This window comes from Rhagoletis zephyria, unplaced genomic scaffold, assembly GCF_001687245.7.
Source record: "Rhagoletis zephyria isolate East Lansing unplaced genomic scaffold, Rhagoletis_zephyria_1.1 Rzeph_scaffold_02711, whole genome shotgun sequence".
Lineage (NCBI taxonomy): Eukaryota > Metazoa > Arthropoda > Insecta > Diptera > Tephritidae > Rhagoletis > Rhagoletis zephyria.
Window position 1 is genome coordinate 56,300 of NW_016159795.1, and position 20,426 is coordinate 76,725.

Genomic DNA, 20,426 nt, shown 5'->3' on the forward strand with positions numbered 1-20,426 from the left:
TTTTTTTTATATTATTTATTTTTTACTGAAAACCTTCTTATTGGCTGTTTCATCCAAACATGCTCGCAAGTGTCGCATTTGAAATATTTTTTGATTACACTTCAGAAGGAGTTATCAGAATTCCTGACTCTTAAGTAACTTTACCATAATAGAGCATTTTGCAGGAGTCCATTGATCATTCAGTGACAGGCAAAAAGCCGCAAAATCCTCTGCTTAAAGGTTATTATTACGTATGAAGCGAATTTACCGTNTTTTACTGAAAACCTTCTTATTGGCTGTTTCATCCAAACATGCTCGCAAGTGTCGCATTTGAAATATTTTTTGATTACACTTCAGAAGGAGTTATCAGAATTCCTGACTCTTAAGTAACTTTACCATAATAGAGCATTTTGCAGGAGTCCATTTATCATTCAGTGACAGGCAAAAAGCCGCAAAATCCTCTGCTTAAAGGTTATTATTACGTATGAAGCGAATTTACCGCAAGAGAGGTTTGGCTTAGATTTTATACATACATATATGTATCCATAAGAAGCATGTGTACTTGGCTGGCTTGGTGCCCGAAAAAAGCTACGCTAACTCCAGTACATTTTAAATCATTTCCTTCGTTTCGGCCAAAAGGACATATGTATTTTCGAATATCATGATCCAATTATTTACAGCAAAAATAAATGCACAGCATTTATCCGCCTAACTAATCCACAGTTCTTGACTAACCAAGCGGTTTCGAACTTGTGTTTTAAGAATGAAAAGCCGTCACATGATGAAAAGACGGTTTTGTTTTGCCTTTTTTGTTCATCGGAGAAACGTACAGTCGTCAGCATCCAACCAGTTATCGAACTAGTCTGCCTTCGCGCCAGTGTTATGCCAAATAATCTACAAGAATATTTACTGGATAATTTAATTAGCTTTTCACTGCAGGGTACCAACTTAGATTGTAACTCAATGGGTTCCCACTAAAATATGCACTCATAAATGAATTTTCACTTCGACGTGGGCGTCTGTACATATGTATGTGTGAATTTGATTGAAGCTCTACAATAATTGCAGCACATTCCGTGTGAATAGTGCATGCAAATGANACTAGTCTGCCTTCGCGCCAGTGTTATGCCAAATAATCTACAAGAATATTCACTGGATAATTTAATTAGCTTTTCACTGCAGGGTACCAACTTAGATTGTAACTCAATGGGTTTCCACTAAAATATGCACGCTAAAAATGAATTTTCACTTCGACGTTGGCGTCTGTACATATGTATGTGTGAATTTGATTGAAGCTCTACAATAATTGCAGCACATTCCGTGTGAATAGTGCATGCAAATGGTGTACGTACAAGTACAAAAGAGCAATGCTCATTAGCTTCAAATTACATACGTTTGACCCCACATGAGCTGCATTGCTGTCGGCGAAGCTCTGCTTGTGCCAAGTTAAAGTTAACGAATGTATGTTTGTATATATATATATATAGAGTCTGCTGCTTTGCTTGCAGAGCGCTTTTGTGAAGCAGTTTACTTTTTTCGGATTGCGCTGTAGGTAGGTATTTGCAATTAGAGGAGAGAGGGCAAGACAAAAAAAAAACTCCAAAGGATATGTAGTAAAGGAAGTGAAGTGAGCAGCGGAAAGCGTGAGGTGTAAAATAAAATGTAAGAACTCTAACTTTCATCGGCAGTAACGAACGCATAAAGCGACGAAAATGCATGGACGGCTTGAAAGGTTGACTGCTGCTAGGCAGTAAAAATTAGTACGCCGCCTACTGCGCCTTTGTGCTGTCGTTTCAATTCTGACACTTACACAGCCCCTCGATTGAGCAGCTTTTTGGCTGTTCGGCGTTTTTTGTAAATACATACACAAATTGTAGTCAGAATTAAATTTTTTTCGTTGCAACCTTTGTGCATTTACTCGCGTAATTAGCGTAGTTAAGTTCGAAAAAGTTTACTACAAATATTATACACATAAAATAGTAAAGTATTTGGAGCAATATAAAAACATCTTTCCAAAGGTACGCTTGGTTATACCTGCTGCTTGGAGCATGATGTAAGATGAGGGCTAGGCATTTCAATTTCCTACCATGTCACAGCATACCTGTAGGCACTAGTTATACTTCGTCTGATCTAGTACGTCATCAAAAGTGGGATCGGTTTTCTGTTACTGGATATTGAGTTGACAATAGCCTTTATGAGTTCGGAATACAACTGGCAACGATACTAAATACAAAGAGTACTTCGACCGATGCACGATATTTCCGCAAATAACTACTATATCAAAATTATTAAAAGTTGGAATGTGAAGTAATGAAGAATTATGAAATTACATACATATATATATAATAGTGTTATACAATTTTTGGAAAATGGGCGTGGCATCACCCACTTATGATGAAATGTTGTATATCTGTAGTCCCTTTAGATACCAATCGCCACCTAACTCGGTGCGACCATTGAATAGAGTCTCACTAAGAAACCTTTTGAAAATTTTTTAAATCAGGCAAGAACCACAGGCACCTCCCATATTACGCCAATTTACTAAAGTACGAGAACTGCGATAAATTAATAACTACTTAAGACAATTCACTCAATATCGACATATGTAATAGCCTCTTAGCAGAAAATGCTACTGAAAGGTCTATTCTGTGCTGGTAATAAAAATTTCGTAACCGGTAGATAAAGTTCCAGTCAATTTTTAAACCCTTTCCGCGTTCTGTGTACTCTTCTTATTGGTAAATATTGTTACCATCTCATAAGCTGGTAAGAAAATATTGCCAGAATTTCCACAGTTCTTCAATGCAGAATCGCTATATATTTTAACTGTATTACCAACCAACCTGGAATCGCGGTGACAAGAATTGGTAAAATTTTTTGGTAATACAATTTTCCGGTAAGATAACTGTTTACTTACTATATAACGGTATATTTCAGAAACACGAAAATTCCGATATATCAATAACTAAAGTCACCAATTTTCTCCAACCTATAACAAATTCTTAATAAGAAATACGTTTATAGATTATTTTTTTAAATCAAAAAACCACCTACTTTATCGATTTCCAGCAATCTTGGTTCAATTAACATATTTTCCAAACTGTTTGAAATCGTTTTTTTTGCCTATCGTGCAGTTTACTGTACGTGCATCGGGTATATAAAGTTCTTTTAAGCATATATTTTTTCTCACTTACTTTCGTATTTCATCCCGCCTTTATGTCCATTTAGTACCAAAGACAGTCGAGTCGGAATGCTAGCCGTATCTGCTGCATTTTTATCTATAGCCATATACGCCGCCGATAGTTTCCAATTGCTGCTTATGCGGAGGAAGAGATTGAAATATAGAATTGTTTGAGGCTGAAGCTGTTGTAATGGTGGCCAATTTTGCCGTATAACGGTTCAATCAATTCTAAATTTTAGCACTTAGTACATACATGCATATAAGTATATGAATATATAAGTACTTGCTCACGTATGTTACATACATACACGACTATGTAAGAGGATTACATACTACATATTTGATACCGTGCATGATGAAATTATTTTAAACTTTTTTTTTATTTTTTTCAGCGCTCCTTTAAAAATTTCTTATTTTATGCGAAATTAAAAGCCTTTATCTGAGGCATTGCAAGCCCGCAAGTTTTACAGTGCAACATCTCCTTCTGTAAAATTTGCTATGCAAATACAAGCTACATTTTTTAATAAATACACTCAGCCCACCAGCGCGAGGTAATCAACACGAGTATCAGATAAAAGCCACCGTGAATGGAAGCGCCGTCGTACGTGTGTGTGTGTGTGAATGCGGGCCTATTGAAGTGTGCAATCAGCGAATTTGAGTTTTTCAACACCTTTCACATATCTATGAACATATGATCGGATCCATCCTCATACGAAAAAAAGAGATTTCAAAGTTGATTTTGGCGGTTTTTAGAATGTGGATACAATTTGTGTGAATACAATTTTTATGACGCTAAAATTGTTTCTAAATAAGTTTTAAATATAGAAATAGTAACTACACACTTTTTTCGCGACCCTGTCTAATGTACATACCAATTCACACGCTGAAAAGGGAAGATTTTTTTGTGCGTACTTAAAGGCACAATACTACATACATATATAAGAGCACTGTGNCTGAAAAGGGAAGATTTTTTTGTGCGTACTTAAAGGCACAATACTACATATATATATGTATATCTCATGGCTATCTCAGTGCCGCATATGTGGACAAAAATCTAAAAATTTTTTGTCTATAATGTGAATGTGAACTTTCTTAATATCTGACTGCTTGCACATACATAATATGCACATATTATGTACAATAACACTGCAGGGAGAATCTGAAGTTTTGAAATTACAAAAAAAAAAAAAACGCCGGATCCTGTAAATTGAGTTTTGAGTCATAGATTACGAATCTGTATTTTGTTTTTCTAGTTCAGGTCATTTCCCCCAGATTCTTTCACTTTTATGAACAAGTAATTTCTAAGCAAAAAACCAAACACACTTCCATTCTCATATAAATATTTAAGAGGACCGTTAACTTCTTCATGATCCAATGATCGGATCTAAACCAAAAATAATAAAATTAATATAGGACCACCTCTGAGATACACCCTTTCCTTTATTATAGAAATCGGTTTACGTAATTATGGGATAACATACGTTAAAAAATATATATAGTCCAACGAATTGATAGCCTCCTCGTTTTTTTAAGTCGGTTAAAAAAAATCAAATTCTACCAATGCAAAAACAAAAGAAAACTATGTTTTTTGTATTAAAACCTGTTCTTTATCAAAAAAATTAAAATGTGAAATATGAAATTGTGTGCGTATTTTTTTTCTTTATATAATGGTTACTTTTCGAGTTATGGGCTTCCAAAGAATAGTAAGAATTAAAATTAGTTTTTTTTCTAAAGTACTTTTTCGTATTGAAAAAAAAAAAAAATTTAAACTTCGAGATTTGATGAGAAATTTTCTCGCTTTATAAAATGCAAAATCAATTTTCCAAATTTTTTTTTTTTGTTATATCACGTCGGAAGTGAAAACATCGACCAATATTTTATTTTAATTATATATTTTTTTTTAAATATAGCCTCAGGTATAATTATAATACCCTATAAGTTTAAGAATGTGATTTTCATTAGTTTGGGAGGTACGAAAATTTATTCACATATACATACCTGAATATACTTGTGAGACTTTATTTTAACTACAATAATGAGTTTTGACTTACACTTTCATTGTGTATTTTCTTCCCTTAACAAGATTTGTTTCGTAATTTTTTTCCATATCGTTGTTTATTTTGTGCTGCTCATGTGAATACATACGTATTTAGTTAAATTTACATGCAATTTTAATGAAAATGTAATGAGCGAGCTTAGAAAGTTTTTATTTTATAACTTTTATAATTTTACACTGGGAATCTATACCAGAACTGGTTATTTTTACAAGAATACAGTCCTTATAGGACGAAAGTTCCATTATGGTTCCAGCTGTAATATTAGCGATGCCGCCACCATCCAACATTAGCTTTACGTTTTCGTGGTAAGTACAAACAATTACCAAATGTGTTCCAGGTTCGCCAGCGAGGATACATTGTTTGGGTATTAAAGTAAAAAAACTGTGTTAAACCTACTTTAATATTGGAATATTCCTACCTTGAATTTCTCACATTAGGGGTTGCTTCTGAATGCGTGTCCTTTTTCCATCTTCCAACATAATAGATATAAATTCCTTTTTGCCAAGCATCTGCTGAATGCCTACACTTTTGCACTAATTGTGCATACATTTTTCTTAAATTTTTATATTTGCCATGATTAAACACCGATCACCGTACGGAGCCATCACGAGTTTATGTAGGTTTAACAGTTGTATACAAGCAAAACTTATATCATTTTATGCTTTTATTTTACGAATTACAAAATTCGGTTGTACAGCTTCCCCGCAAACATATTCTGAGCGTTCAGAATATATGAGTCCGAAAGGTGTCCTAGGTAGGTAAGAAATATGAGTTTCAAAAACAAAAAATTGTTTACTCTTATATGAATCTTTTAGGATTCATATATGAGCCAAGTTATGAGCCAGCACCTTGTGCCAATATAAAAACAATAAAGATTTGAAATTTATATCTAAACTTGTTTATACAGAAATTGAAAATAATTAGAAAACAAAAAATGAACAAAATTTAGCTTCAGCTGCTGCTATTGAATGCATGTTGGAATGTGTATATGCATGTATGTATGTATGTATGTATGTTATTTGCAAGGACTTTTTGCGGAATGCCTTTGCAAATATAGTGAGTTGAATAAGACTCAAAGAGCAACCTAAAATAAGAGTCCGAATGTAGCAATTTATGAGGCCGATAAGGGTCTCAAAAAGAGTCATATATGAGGCCAAAACTTGTTTTAAAAGAGTCCAAAATGAGCCGTATATGAGGCCAATAAGAGTCCAATATGACTCATATTGAGGCTCATTTGATGTATGAATTTAAGCTCATATAAGTCGACATTCGTAGGAAGGGAAACACACTCATATCGGACTCTTAAATGAGCTCATTATGAGCGTAATAGCTCGGAAATAGGACTCCTTAAAGACTCATTTATGACTCCAAATGTTTGCTGGGTTAATGCCAAAAATGGTTAGTTGTTATTTAGTATTCTATTGTTTTAGAAATATCGCTAATTAAGCTCTTTAAAATCCATAAAATTGCATGCATAGTATACTAACAGAACAAAAGAAAATAAATTGGGAACTTTTCTTTCAAGCGAAGTGTTTCACAATGTTACGGATTGCCCTACAAGCTTTCATACCTACAAACGCTACTTGCATATATCAAAGAGCTGTAACAAACTGCGTACATACAAACTTACTTTTCATATAAAGAAAAAAAGAATATGCACAAAATTTCACATTTCACGTAGGTACAATTACCCAAGATATGAGGGAATTCTAAATCATCACCCTTTTTTCCCTGCCCGCTTGAACAGCAGGTTGCTCATACGCCATGTATTCGTTTTACATTTCTCCTTGTTAAAGTTTGCATTTTTTCATTCACAATGCAAACTCGAAATGAAAATATTTTGAGGAAATGACTTAATCCAGAAAAATCAAATACAGATCCATAATCTATGACCTAAAATTAAGTTTACGTATCTGGGCGATTTTTTGCGTCATTTCATTGTTATCTACTTGTCGATATGAGAGCCCTTCGCAGTACTGACTACGCCCACGAATTATCGTAAATGTATTTTAATTTAAATCAACAGTAATTTTAAATGTGTTAGTTATACATTGGTTAAAAAATTTCAAAGAGGTCTTTAATTAAAATTACAGTGGAATAAAGGTAAATTTATGGCTGCATAAGTTAAGTTGTTTGAAAATTTCAAAGTTATAAAAGGGAAGATACATGGGAGGTACATACCTAAAACATATTCTGCTACATACATCAGCCAGTTTTGTCTTTAATCTGCCAATCTAGTGTAATTAATGTCGACCGCTAGCCACCTAGATTGCTAAATGCCTTTTGGGCAACAAGCGAAAAACACTTAACACGAGTGCGTGAACCGTTGAACTGTTTTGTGGAACGCGTCATAGAAATGTGCAGCATAAAGTTCTGAACACATTGAAAACGACGAGCTACCGACCACAGCTTCCAATTTGTCATCTTTATTATCTAAACGCTTTGTCGATGGCGACATGATTTCTTTGAACGCGGCAGCGACATCATGAATTTGTATGAGTTTGACATAAAAGAAGAGGAAGAACCTTATCTGTCGCCAGAAAAATAGAAATAGATCTAATCTGGCCACAACCACAGCCGTCGCGTAGCCCGGTCGTCGCCAAAATAATTATCTACATAAGAGTACGTGTTAAAATAATTTGACAGCTGTGGTTTGTAGCTCGTCGTTTTCATTGTGTTCTGGCTATTACAGAAATTCAACAACAACAATGGATGGGAGAGAATGAAGAGAAAATGAGAAACAAACGGAAGCTTTGGTAACAAAAGAAAGATTAATTACTAGTTGAGGCTGTCGCATGCCTCAAGGGGTACGGTGATATGTTAGCGAACACACGCACCCTCACGTGTATCCATGTATGTACATTCATGTGAATTTGACTATGGACATGGAAAACAGTATGTGATTAAAGTAAGTGTGGTCGGACAGTTAATACGGTAAATACATACTTATGTGAGCATAACTGTGTAGAGAGATTCTAGCTAAAATTTATGTATATATTTTTTTAGCTCTAGCTAAATGTGTGAAAAATATTTTAATATCGGAAGCTTATTGTAATTCTTATAAATAGACGATATTTTTCCCAGCCCATCTGGGGCGTAATCCATTGGTTACCAAAGCGTGTACATGAAAAACATAGTAGTGTATTCGTTAAAAAGCGCTATCCACGAGTAAATCTTCTTTCCGACTTTCAACTAGTCACTTTGATATGTGCAGCGATCTAAGAGAATTTTTGAGGATTTTGAAGTTCTAGTGAATTTAAGTATTTTCCATAACATTAGAAAATTCTCTGAATTCTGAAAAACCCATTATTTCGTGTATTTCATACTTTAATAAAGCAGAATATTATGAAGGTTTGATCAAATTGTTTAGTTCATACGTTGACGTTTTATGGCATACAAATTTTTTTAAAATACTCATAACGCTAAGTCCACTTATTATGAAAATTTAAATTTTAATGCAGTGAGACAGAACAACTCAAAATACATCATTACAAAAAAAGGTACCGTAATGTCGTTCTTACTTGTTGTCATGCAGTGTTATGAAAATATACTAAGTTAAAAAAAATATCACGACAAAATTTGGTATGTAGGATGCCCTTTATTCAAGNCACTTATTATGAAAATTTAAATTTTAATGCAGTGAGACAGAACAACTCAAAATACATCATTACAAAAAAAGGTACCGTAATGTCGTTCTTACTTGTTGTCATGCAGTGTTATGAAAATATACTAAGTTAAAAAAAATCAAGAAAAAATTTGGTATGTAGGTGGCCCTTTATCCAAAGTAACTTGGTATTGAGAATGGACAAAATCGGACAGTAAGCACGTCCATTTCCCATATAAAGGTACTTTCGAAAAATCCCAGAACTATGATATTTCAGTAAATATTGGATGCAAATTGTTGAAAATTAGTATGTTAAGTAGAATTTTTGTAAAAAATATTATTAAGAAAATTTTGGAAAATAGGTGGATCCGCCCACTTATGACTACAAATGTGTATCTCGGTAATCGTTCCATCAATTTTTACCAAACTCGGTATGATTATTGTGCTTGCCACATAAAAGCAAAACGCTGAAAATTATTGAAATTTTTATATGACGGTAAATTACAGAAATGCTTGAAACTTAGATATTTCGAAATTTAAGGACGATACACAATATTGATACTAACAACAGTCCCTAGAAAAAAAGTAACATTATTATCGAATTTTGGAAAATGGGCGTGATATAAGTTTATCGAAGATGTTCGAAATAGCGATAAAACCCCCCTCTTCTTACCACGTAGCGCTAGTTTTCGGAAATGTGAAAAAAACTATATTTCTTAATTGCGCCGGGTATCTAATGTTCGACTCCGCCCGAACTTGGTTTTTTTTACTTTAACTATATAAGATCTCATCAATTTATATTTTTCCATCAAAAATTGTTTTGCATTAAAGCTCTCTTAAAGACCTTACCTTTGATATGCATTTTCTGTCAACTAATTTTGTACTTAATTTAAAAACAAGTACGAGCAGTGCTGTCCTCGGGTTACACATATAGACAAATCATATCTAAATAATCAGTGATATGGAAGATATACCATATAAAGCACCAATTTAAGTGATTTCCACTGCTATGTGTGATCGGTGCGTAACCCGCTAACACCTTTGCAGTGAAAAATTAAGAATTGTTAAAAATAACCAACTTACAGTTAACTTTTTCGGATATAGGACCACCTACTGCAGAATATGTAAACCAATAAACAAGTATGCAATATTGAATGTAAATTAAATGAATACAAATGTAAAAAAATTAACAACATGTTTTTTGTCGATACTTTATGTCCAAAAGTAGTTAGTTACAGCTAAGTTGGCGTGTAATGCAGAGGTATCCAGGTCCGACTTTTTTGCGGCCATCGGCCTACAAAGGTGCTTAGCTTTTTTCGAATAAAATATGCAGTTAATAGTAAGCACTAGTGTTAGCGTGAACAGACTAAAGTTAGGTATACGCTAACGTCACTCGATGCAGGAACAATTTAGTGGCCAAAAGGTGTGCACTGTCTGCAGATCATATAAAGCTTAACGCTTGCACAATACCTGCACGGCTCCCACTCGATGAGCTCGGGTGAAAAAGCTCTATCTTTCTAAGTTTCAATCCAAACCGATATGTGGCAATATAAAATTAATAAGAGTTTCCGTGATTACGATTTCAAACGTTTCGGCCAACACACGCACCGTGTCTGTGCAGTTATTACATCTTTCAAACAAGCTGGTCCTCGGTTAACAAATTGGCTGTCGGTTAATATCTACCCTCATATACATAGGCATCTACAACTAAAGCAGGGATCACACGATATGTACATTTGTAGTACATTTGGCAGTCACAGAGTGATGTTTTCTAGAAATTTTTATCGAGAATGAATTCAGCTCAATAACAACTATCCAAACAACACCACTGTGTAATTGTGAAAATGTACAAATCGGTGCAAATGTACATTTCGTGTGATCCCTGCTTAAAACTTAATTCTCAGTGAACGCACATTTTTATTTGTATCCATATATAATACGTATGTATGTATGTGGATATATGTATAAATTTCTACCCTTCTGTATGCAATAAGAGATACGGCTGACAGCCGTCAATGTGTAGCAATAATAGGTAGAAGCAAATTTCCGTTTCCGTTTGAAAGACGTGAAAATTTAGCGCAGAAAATTGATACATATTAGCTATACACATACGAGTATGCTCCAATGTATGCACGTACAGATGTATGTATATATTATAAATGATATTTCTATCTCTCGTCCTCATAATCGACACTTGTTACTTTTACATATGAGCTATTCTTTATAAAATCGGGCGGACTGCTTAAAACCGGTTTGCCACCAAACAAACTTGGACAAGGGACGACGGAAAATCGTTGACAATACATCTTTACTTTTAAGCTTAACAAACTTATTTGGATATCACTGTGCAACAAATTTTTCTGCTGGGGAAGGTAATGCAAAGTTCACTCGCTTTCAAAAGGTATTCGCGGTAATAATTTTGATAAAAAACGAAGTACTTATTACTAGCTACTTTGAGTAATATTTGATATTTTTTTAAGTTTCATCTTGTAAACAGTTCTTCATATTAAATTTATATAAATGCAACCACCATTTAATAAAAAGCAAATTAAATAACTAGCAGTTTATATCATCTAAAAAGGAATTACAAGCTGATGATACAGTTCATCTTGTTCATTCGATTCGCTTGGTAGCTGTTGGTTGATGTATTTCAGATGCCGATGTGCATGCATAAATGGTGAATTTTTAGCAACATTTCAATTCAATAATTTCAGATCAGACCTCAAATGATGCTTATAGGACTGAGGTACGAGTACTGCTTCTCCAACATATTGTTAAGATCGACTTAAGTGCTATTTTGGCGACAAACATTTAATTGAAAAATACACTGAAAGAACTATATTTTGAATAGATTTATCTTTTGAAAGCGAGCTAAGTTTTCAAAACGCTCTTAGATCTTATTTTTCTAGTGATCTTTCCAGAATTACGCGGCTTACGCCAGTGTTGATACATTTACGGAAAATCCCCCATCCGTAGAGATTTAAAGTGAATTAAGTTAGTGCAGGGAAGAAAAGGACAAATTTGTATAAATACGTTATATTTAGGGATTTTTGGAAAATAAAAATGTGTATGTAAGTTCAAATGGCAACTTGTTGAGGTTGAAGTGTTCAACTTCACGTTTTTTTCAAACTAGCGTTGACAGGATTTTTGAACAAATTGGCGTGTATTCATTTGGTACATTTTCATAAATTTTGGCAAATTTGCGGCATTTTATTCATTAAGTTGCTTCAGTGGCACGCTCCATTTATACATATGTAAATATCGATGGTCCTCTAGCATAACAACACAACTAAAACACCCCTTAATCCTGTTTAAACGGGCTAATATCTCTAATCCTTCTATATTCCTAACCAAAGTAAGTAGTAAGGGTTACTTAAGTAAGTAGTAATTAAACGATTTGCAAAGGAATGCCCCATTTACGAATTGCTTCTTTTGCTTTTCAGTTTTTTTTCGCTCTTGGTTGCTAGGAGTATTATTGCTTGCTATTTTGCTGCAGTTTAGCAGCTTCACAAACCGTTTTTGAAATGCGTGTGTGTTGGACCAGTGTGTAATAACCAACCCTACAATTGCTCAATACCAACGTAACTAGCTTCAATTGGGACCATAATAGGAACGTTTGATTTGATGGTTGTCTTCTTAGCCATAACTACAGTTGGAATGCTTCATAACTATCAAATATTCGTTCATGGCGTTCGATCAGAAAAAAGTGCGCAGAAAAAAATGTACATACATACATATGTACATATGTACTATGTATGTAAGCACCTACTATAAATATGGACATACATATGTATGTATGTATACCCCTGCTGTAGTTTAAATATGTTCTTTAAACATAAAAATATACATATGCAAATAGATGCATACATGTATATAGCACTCGTTATTTAGAAGTGATTAACTCAAAATTTCCCATTTTTTAGAAAACACGAAAATCTGTTCCTTAGTGACTATGAACATTTTTAGTACTACATGTTTTCGAAGATAGTTTGTGAGTTGAGGTAGTACGGCCACCGATAAGCCAGTGTGGCTTGAAGGGTATAAAACACATTGAATACCACTTCCCGTGAATTGGCACGAATTTAATTGAAAAAAAGGAATATCGAAAAAATAGTTTAGTTCGAATTAATTGGCAGAGGTTTGATCACTAACAAAGCAGTTATGGTCAATCGCTTCGCTGTTATTTTGGTATTCCAATAAAATTTCAATAAAAATTTTTGCGTGTAAAGTTAGATTAACTCAAATGAGACTATTAATAAAGTTTCTTCGAAATGAATGTGGAAAAAATGCAATATTAAAAATTCTACAGAAGTTTAAAACATCACTAGAACCACCAATGGTAACTGCAAAGGCGTAGCGAGGATCTATTTTATGTTTTGTATTTGTCTGATATTAGCTGCTAAATTTATGTACTATCTCTTAAAAGCTCATAAGAATGAAATCAGGGAAATTTTAAGACTTTGCGCAAAAGAGAAAACTATTTTATATTATACAAGAAATCCATGTTAAAAAACATGGCCATTTATTTATAGCCGCCGAAATCAAAATCGAATTGGAAATAAAATGCATTTAATTTCAACGACTTTACTCAAAACAAGATATGTATATATAACTGAGTTTCTAACTCTAATAGCGGTTTTGGTATTGTAACTAATTTCTAAGTAAATAATATTCATAAGCTATTTATAATCACCCTATATGCCGGCAAATAAGTAGGTAATTTAATTTTAACTTTTCCCTATAGCAACACGCACTTGAATGCATTTACGAACGTACACAGTTTTATACTTAACTATCCACCCATTTTTTCCATTGTTTTTATTTCTTTTCATGTATCGCTCTTCCGGTAACTCATACGCCATGGATGTCTACTACGTGTTCGCACAACGACGCGCTATTAAATGCTGCTGTTGCTTTCATTTGGAATGCTATTGCTTTTCTCTACGCTCTACTTACAATAACATCGCTTTGCTGAAATCTACGTGCCTTCGCCGCCGCTGTCGACGCCTACGTCACCACCACTATAAACGTCATTACCAGATGGGCGCACTAATGAAAGAGTCACATACATCACTACGTGACGATTTCGAAGTATCCTGCCGTGAATTGGATGTCCTGGTCGATGCGGCCATTAATTGTTCTGGTGTTTTGGGATCACGTATGACTGGCGGTGGCTTCGGTGGCTGCACCGTTACGCTACTGCAACGCAATGCCGTTGACNGATTTGTGAGGTAGCAATGGGAAAAAAATGAAATAATAGTTGTTGAAGAAATTGGAAAATAAGCCAATAAAGCAGAATATTTTTAGAAATGCTGGTACGATTTATTAAATAAATTAAATTGCATTAATCGGTTCTATGTTTCATAAGTGTACGTATTAGAAGTAGACTAGCTATAAACATACCAGCTTCACATATCATATACACACTATATATGTGGTCAATATAATTGATAATTCCATCTTATTCTGTGCCTGTCGCCCACGCGGACAGGACCAGAGAGCTCTCTTCAAAACACGCAAAATCTCTTCAGCATTGGTCGACATCGTCCATATATCTGCGCTATATAAAAGCGCGTACAAGTTTTGTTGCCCATAACTTTTCTTCATCGAGAAATAGCTTCGGTTTTCAATTGCTTACCGCAACCAAAGTAGCACTTGTATGGTATCTATTGGAATATAAAAGTGTAACACACATGTCTACTAAGAAAAAGCAGTGGTGACAAATGATGCTTTAAAATAGCTACAGTCGCAAGTTGGTTCAATTCTTCCAACAGGACAGTGTGTCGAAATTGCCCCAACTATCATTAGAGAAAAAGTTTTGAGCTACTTAACTGACATCTGTGTAGTCATTTCCGGATTTCGGTGACTTCCATCTTTCTACCGGTTATGGAAGGTTGACATTGATAGCAGTAATTTCTAAAGCTAAATAGCACCCGATAAAATTTTAACAGCAGAACGTGTCAACCATGGCAGAAATTAGAAATTTTTTTTTTTTTTTGAACCTAAAAACATATTAAATGAGAGAATAAGAACAACTTTGTATAAGAATGTACAATTGTTGGCATTTGCGGGTGATCAGCTGATTAAGTCAAGTGACATTTTGACTTGTTTTGGCTATTTTTCTCTAGTTTACTTAGTGTTTATATTTTTTTTTATAAAAGTCTAGCACTTTACTTAACCAGCACCACATAAATCAACAAAAAAATTATTAAAAACAAGCCAAAAAAATATTAAAAATCAAAGCGATTTTCTGACGTCTTGAAATTTGCACTTTAAAATTTAATGAGCTACAAAAATTTTTCTAAAAATTCTGAACAGAAAGTTTAAAATTTTCGGGTGCAAACGTTAAAGTTTGTTGAATTTTCTTAATGTTTTTTACGAAGTTTGAAATGTGAATTTTTGTGGCGTTGGTTAGGTAAAGTAATTGGCTTTAAAAAAATATAAACATTAAATAAACAAAAGACAAATAGCCAAAACTAGTCAAAATGTGACTTGACATAATCAGCTGGCCGCAAGGGTACATTCATAATCGTCCTCAGTATACATATAACATAAATTTGGTCCGCCTCCGTGTATCATCGGTTCTACTGGACCGATTATGTAGATGATGAAAGTTTTTTTTTGGCTTCAATATAGACTGAAAATTAAGGCATCAATCGCCGTATAAAGATGTCCGCGTTTATGTGTAGTTTTTGTTGCAAGTTCTTTAATTGGAATTGTACTTGATATGCTTACGGCGTATTATTTTCGAGTTTTATTGCGATTATTTTTTTTGTTTTTGAACACCAAGACCTATATGACGACTAAGACGAACACGAATACGAAGACAGTTAGAAACACGAGTAGGAAGACGAATATAAAGTTGAACAATAATGCAAGGACGAGTAGGAAAACGATTACGAACACGAATGCGAGAAGGAAGGCGAATACGAAGACTAAGACAAGTACGAAGGTATATTTCATCAAAAATACGAATATGAGAATGAAAGATCGAGTAGGAAGACGATTTCTACCATAAAAGGGAGAAGGAGGACGAATACGAAGAATATACGAAGACGAATACAAATATGAAGACGAAGACAAATACGAATATGCCAGCGTAGTTCATCACACAAGATGAAGATGAAGACCAAGAAGAATTCGAATACGAGACGCACCCAAAGAGCAGCATTAGTAGGAAGAAGAATACGGTGAAGAGTATAAATAAGATGATTCCGAAAACCAATACAATTGCAGAAATGATACGAATTCGAAAACGAATGCGGAGATAAATACGAAAACAACGACGAAGATGAATGCGAACAAGGATACGACAACGAATACGGAGGTGAATACGATGACTAATATAAATAGTAATAATACGCATAGGATCCGAAGACGACTAAATGAATACGAACATGAAAGGAATACGAATTCGTATATGAATGCACCCACTAAAATGAAGAACAAAAAGTCTTTGAGACACTTATTAAAGAAGCTATAGAAACAGTTCCATTTTCGTAACAAAGATTGCGTGGAAGATTTACCTACCTTCCGCTTTGGCAAATACCGCAGACACGTGTACACAAACGCTCCAGCCCTGAAAGTATTCAACGCAGAACCCGGTGGTAGTGGCAAAATAAATGGGAGGCTTCCTCTGTGAGGAAAATATCCATTTAACTTTAATTGAAATGATTTGAAAAGCTGGCTAAACAATGAATACATACATATGTAAATATGTGGTAACAAAAAATACAGGTGAAAATGATTTTATAAAGAACAACACCTTGTCTTTAATGGAAAACTTAAGCATAGAAAAGTTCTCGGCATCATAATTCTAGAGTTTTTATATCTGCTTTAGGCTTACAAGCGCATATGATGTATGATGTATTGTATATATCGCTCGACTGCTGCAAAAACGTTATAATGCAGAAGATGTTTTATTGAGCTTATTGTGCAAAAACGACTGCCATACTTAATAATTTATATTGCGTTAAGAATTCGTCAATTAGATGAGAATTTTGGAACTAAATTCTTCCTTACATTGCTAATAAACAATATTGGAAATAGAAAATAATTAATTTGCCAAAGCAAGAAACCAAATCATTGTCAGAGTATTACGTTTGTTATATTTTTGCTGCTATTATTTTCCTCGTTCAAGTGGAAAATCGTATATCTAAAAAACTGATGATACGTTTTTTTCGCATTTCTCACTTTATTGAGTTAGGCCATTATATTAGTTAGCGAACGATATCTTTATTAATCGAAACTAAATAGACGTGCAAAAGTACCGTATAAAAAAAGAGCAAGTGCTTTTAAAAGTTTTAAAGTACAAGATATCTGCGCTTCAAAAACATTTCAATAAATAGCTGCGCGAAAGGGTGCAAACAAAATAAAAACAACGTGTGTTAAAAAGAAGCTTAAGGCAAAAATAATTACAACGCTTAAAAAACTTTCTTGTAAAACTGTGGATGAATAACAATCACTAAGTCTTTTTTTGCTCTTGCTTCTTCATATAAACTTTTACACTACATACTGATGTACCGTTTGCTCGAAAGGCCAAACATTCTCTTGATTTCTTTCCGTGAAGTTGCTTACTCTTTATTCAGGCTAAACGAATTCAAAGCAGTATTCCAAAATGGTTTGACTAACTACATATTTTGTAAAAATAACGGTTGTCTTCGCAACCGAGTTTGATTTTTATTTTTATTTTTTAACAATTAAACCTTTTCAATTTATGTCGATGTGCGAGTATCATTGCGCTATATTCTTGTATGTATGTATGTGAGCCAAGGCGAATTCATCGATTCAACAAATACAACAAATGCTGGTATTTTGTCTTTGCTTTTAGCGGGCCATTTTCAAATTTTAGCTATTCTTCCCCGAATGAAAAAGAGCGACAGAAAATACAAACACTCTCACGTTTTCACTCACTCACTAGCGAAATACAAAATTTTGACAATCAAATGCTACTCACAGCTGATCAAACAACACCACTTTATACCAATTCGCCTTGTATAAGTTGAGCAAAATAAAGTGACAAATAAACGGTTACATAATGGGTTAATACTCCACGTCGAGTTCTATTGATTGCTAAGAAAATAACCGTTTTATTTTTAGTTTTATTTATTCCTCAGAAAATGTCCGTTATTTTCTGAGTTCTTTTATTGCTTGGAAAATTACCATTATTATTATCTGAGTTTTATTTTTGCTTAGAAAGTAAAGCTTAATTTTTGGGTATTTTTTTGTCATGCAAATGCTAAAGATAAAAAAGCAAGTAAAGATAAAGATAATGGTTGTAATGACAATGGAATGCATAAATGTAGTTGTAATGGTAACGGCAGTGGTAATGGTAAGGTATTGGTAATGGTAATGGCAATAGTAATGGTAATGGTAATGGTAAATGTTATGTTAATGGTAATGAGCAGTAATTGTAAGATAATAGGCACTGGAAATAGTAGTAGTAATGGTAAAGGTAATGATAATGGTAATAATAGTGGCAACGGGAATGTTAGAACTAATCGTTATGGTAATGTTAATTGTAATGGTAGTCGTCGTTTTCGTGTTTATCTTCGCAATCAACTTCGTGTTCGCGTTTGTTTTCAATAGTGTTCATACGTAGCTATCCTCGCCTTCAGCTTCCTGATCATTCTCTTTTCCATCTTCGTTTTCGTAATCACTCGCATTACTTTCGGTCTCGGTCTCGGTCTTTGTATTCGTTTTCATTTCATACATATGTCTTACGTCTTCTTCGCTATATGCGTATTGGTCTTCGCCTTCGTTTTCGTCGTCGTCCTCACTTTCAACTTCGTCTACGTTTCTATTCGTCTTTGTGTTCGTTTTCTACGATCGCCTACTTATGCATGTTCGCTTTCTTGTGCGTCTTCGTCGTAATGACGATTTTTAGCTCCCTACCGCTTGTTAAAGAAAACACCCGAGATTACTTTTACTTTCTAAGAAAAAAATTAAAAAATCAATAATTTAAGTTGTATTTTTTAATAGTCGGTTTCACCAGCAACTTAAATGGAAAATGGTTTTTATTTTCTGTCAATTTCCATGTAGAATGAAAAAAAAAATAAAATCACTTTTTCACTTTTTTGCTTTTTCTGAAATTGGCTGTACAACTTAAAAAATAACTTTCGTTTTAGGAGCCAAAAATAAAACTTAGAAACAAAGATTATTTTTTAAGCAAAAAAAAAAAAATAAAAAAAAATTGCGATAATTTTCCTTGAAAAAATAGAACTCAATACTCTTTTTATTCTTATCCTTCGATTTTGACGTATTTCGCATCGCATTTTCTGGATTTCTTGATGTCAGTCTATTCTTCTTGAGGAGCTCAATGAACCGGTGCAGCGGTCCCTTTCCCATTAGTGGTCCGGACATTGCAGGTAAATACATGGCGTAATCAAGGGGTTCTCATCTGAGGCTTCATTTTCATTTTCAATGAAACTTTGTTTTACGTGGCTACTGTTTTCCAATTAATTCACCTTCCTTTCCTTGAAAATATTTTGTGTTTTAAATCCATCAAACTGCTGTAACGAATTACCCGCAGTAAATTTTGTATATATTTGCACAATTGAACTTTCGTTCGAACTCGCAACCACTGTTAGTGCGGCCTTAGATGCTATTGCCAGCACAGACTATTTTCCCCAATTAGTGTGACTGCTGAAATTTGCAAAATTAGTTGATATTAATATATATGAGGGCCAGAGGAGCCTATCCGCAAAATAAATTTTTTGAGTAATATGAGAAAGAAGGATTTGTAAACTTAAAAGTTCAATGCGGTCTTTTAATAAAAAGTTCATTGCACCTTGTACCCTAGTAATGCATTTTAAGGTGCTCCTCATCTTTTTTTGAAATTCCAGTTAGGCTACTCTTGCCGTCAAAGCCTCATTTATGTGTTATAAAAAAAAAAAATATTATAAAAAAAATTATGTTAAATTTTTACACACATACATGTTTCGTGCCCATGAGAGTACCTTTGATACTTTTGTAGTGTTTTTTAGTGGAATTTTATGACAAGCATTAAATAAATAATGCCGAAGCTGAAAACAAAAAAATCCATTGATTGCAAATACCTACGGTAGCAAATTTACATAGACGAATAATTTAATATTTGAAATATGCATGTATATAGGTGCGCGTAAGCTAGCAAAAAAAAATTTCAAATTTTATATTGTACATATAGAAGAAAATTTAATATTTGAAAAAGAAATATTGCAGCTGTCATTGCTACAGCGCCCTTGCTATTGATGCGGAGATGATAGTGGGTGGCTGGTGGCTGGTGACTAGCGGCTAGTGGCTGTCAACTGTCGCCGCAGATCTTTTGCTTTTGTTTTTGTCTCACAATACGGCACGTTACGTATTTGTTCTACGGTCCAGCGCGTCGCTGTGTCAACAAAATTGTTGAAATAACAAATAAAATAGTCAATATTTATTTTTCTGCTATACAAATAAGTCCAGATGATGGCTGCGCATACTGTGGACCATACTCGCATATATACTTACATCTATACATAATTGTATGTATGTATGTATGTAATTCCAACTCACACCTACACAAATCAACGGTAAGTATGCTGCATTCCTTTGTTGATATTGGCGTATGCAACATGTTGACAACACATAC

At 34.0% G+C, this 20,426-nt stretch overlaps 1 protein-coding gene across 1 annotated transcript in view; it reads left to right on the top strand.

Moving 5' to 3' along the window:
- Positions 1-16,145, top strand: part of LOC108367511 (galactokinase-like) — a gene marked incomplete at both ends in the record, with an annotated part of 71,903 nt that extends 55,758 nt beyond the window's left edge. Inside the window, 2 exons of the mRNA XM_017622130.1 lie at positions 13,859-14,049; positions 16,055-16,145. Coding sequence (XP_017477619.1) covers positions 13,859-14,049; positions 16,055-16,145 — 282 coding nt within the window. The remainder of the gene's footprint in view (positions 1-13,858; positions 14,050-16,054) is intronic.
- Between the last annotated feature and the right edge of the window lie 4,281 nt (positions 16,146-20,426).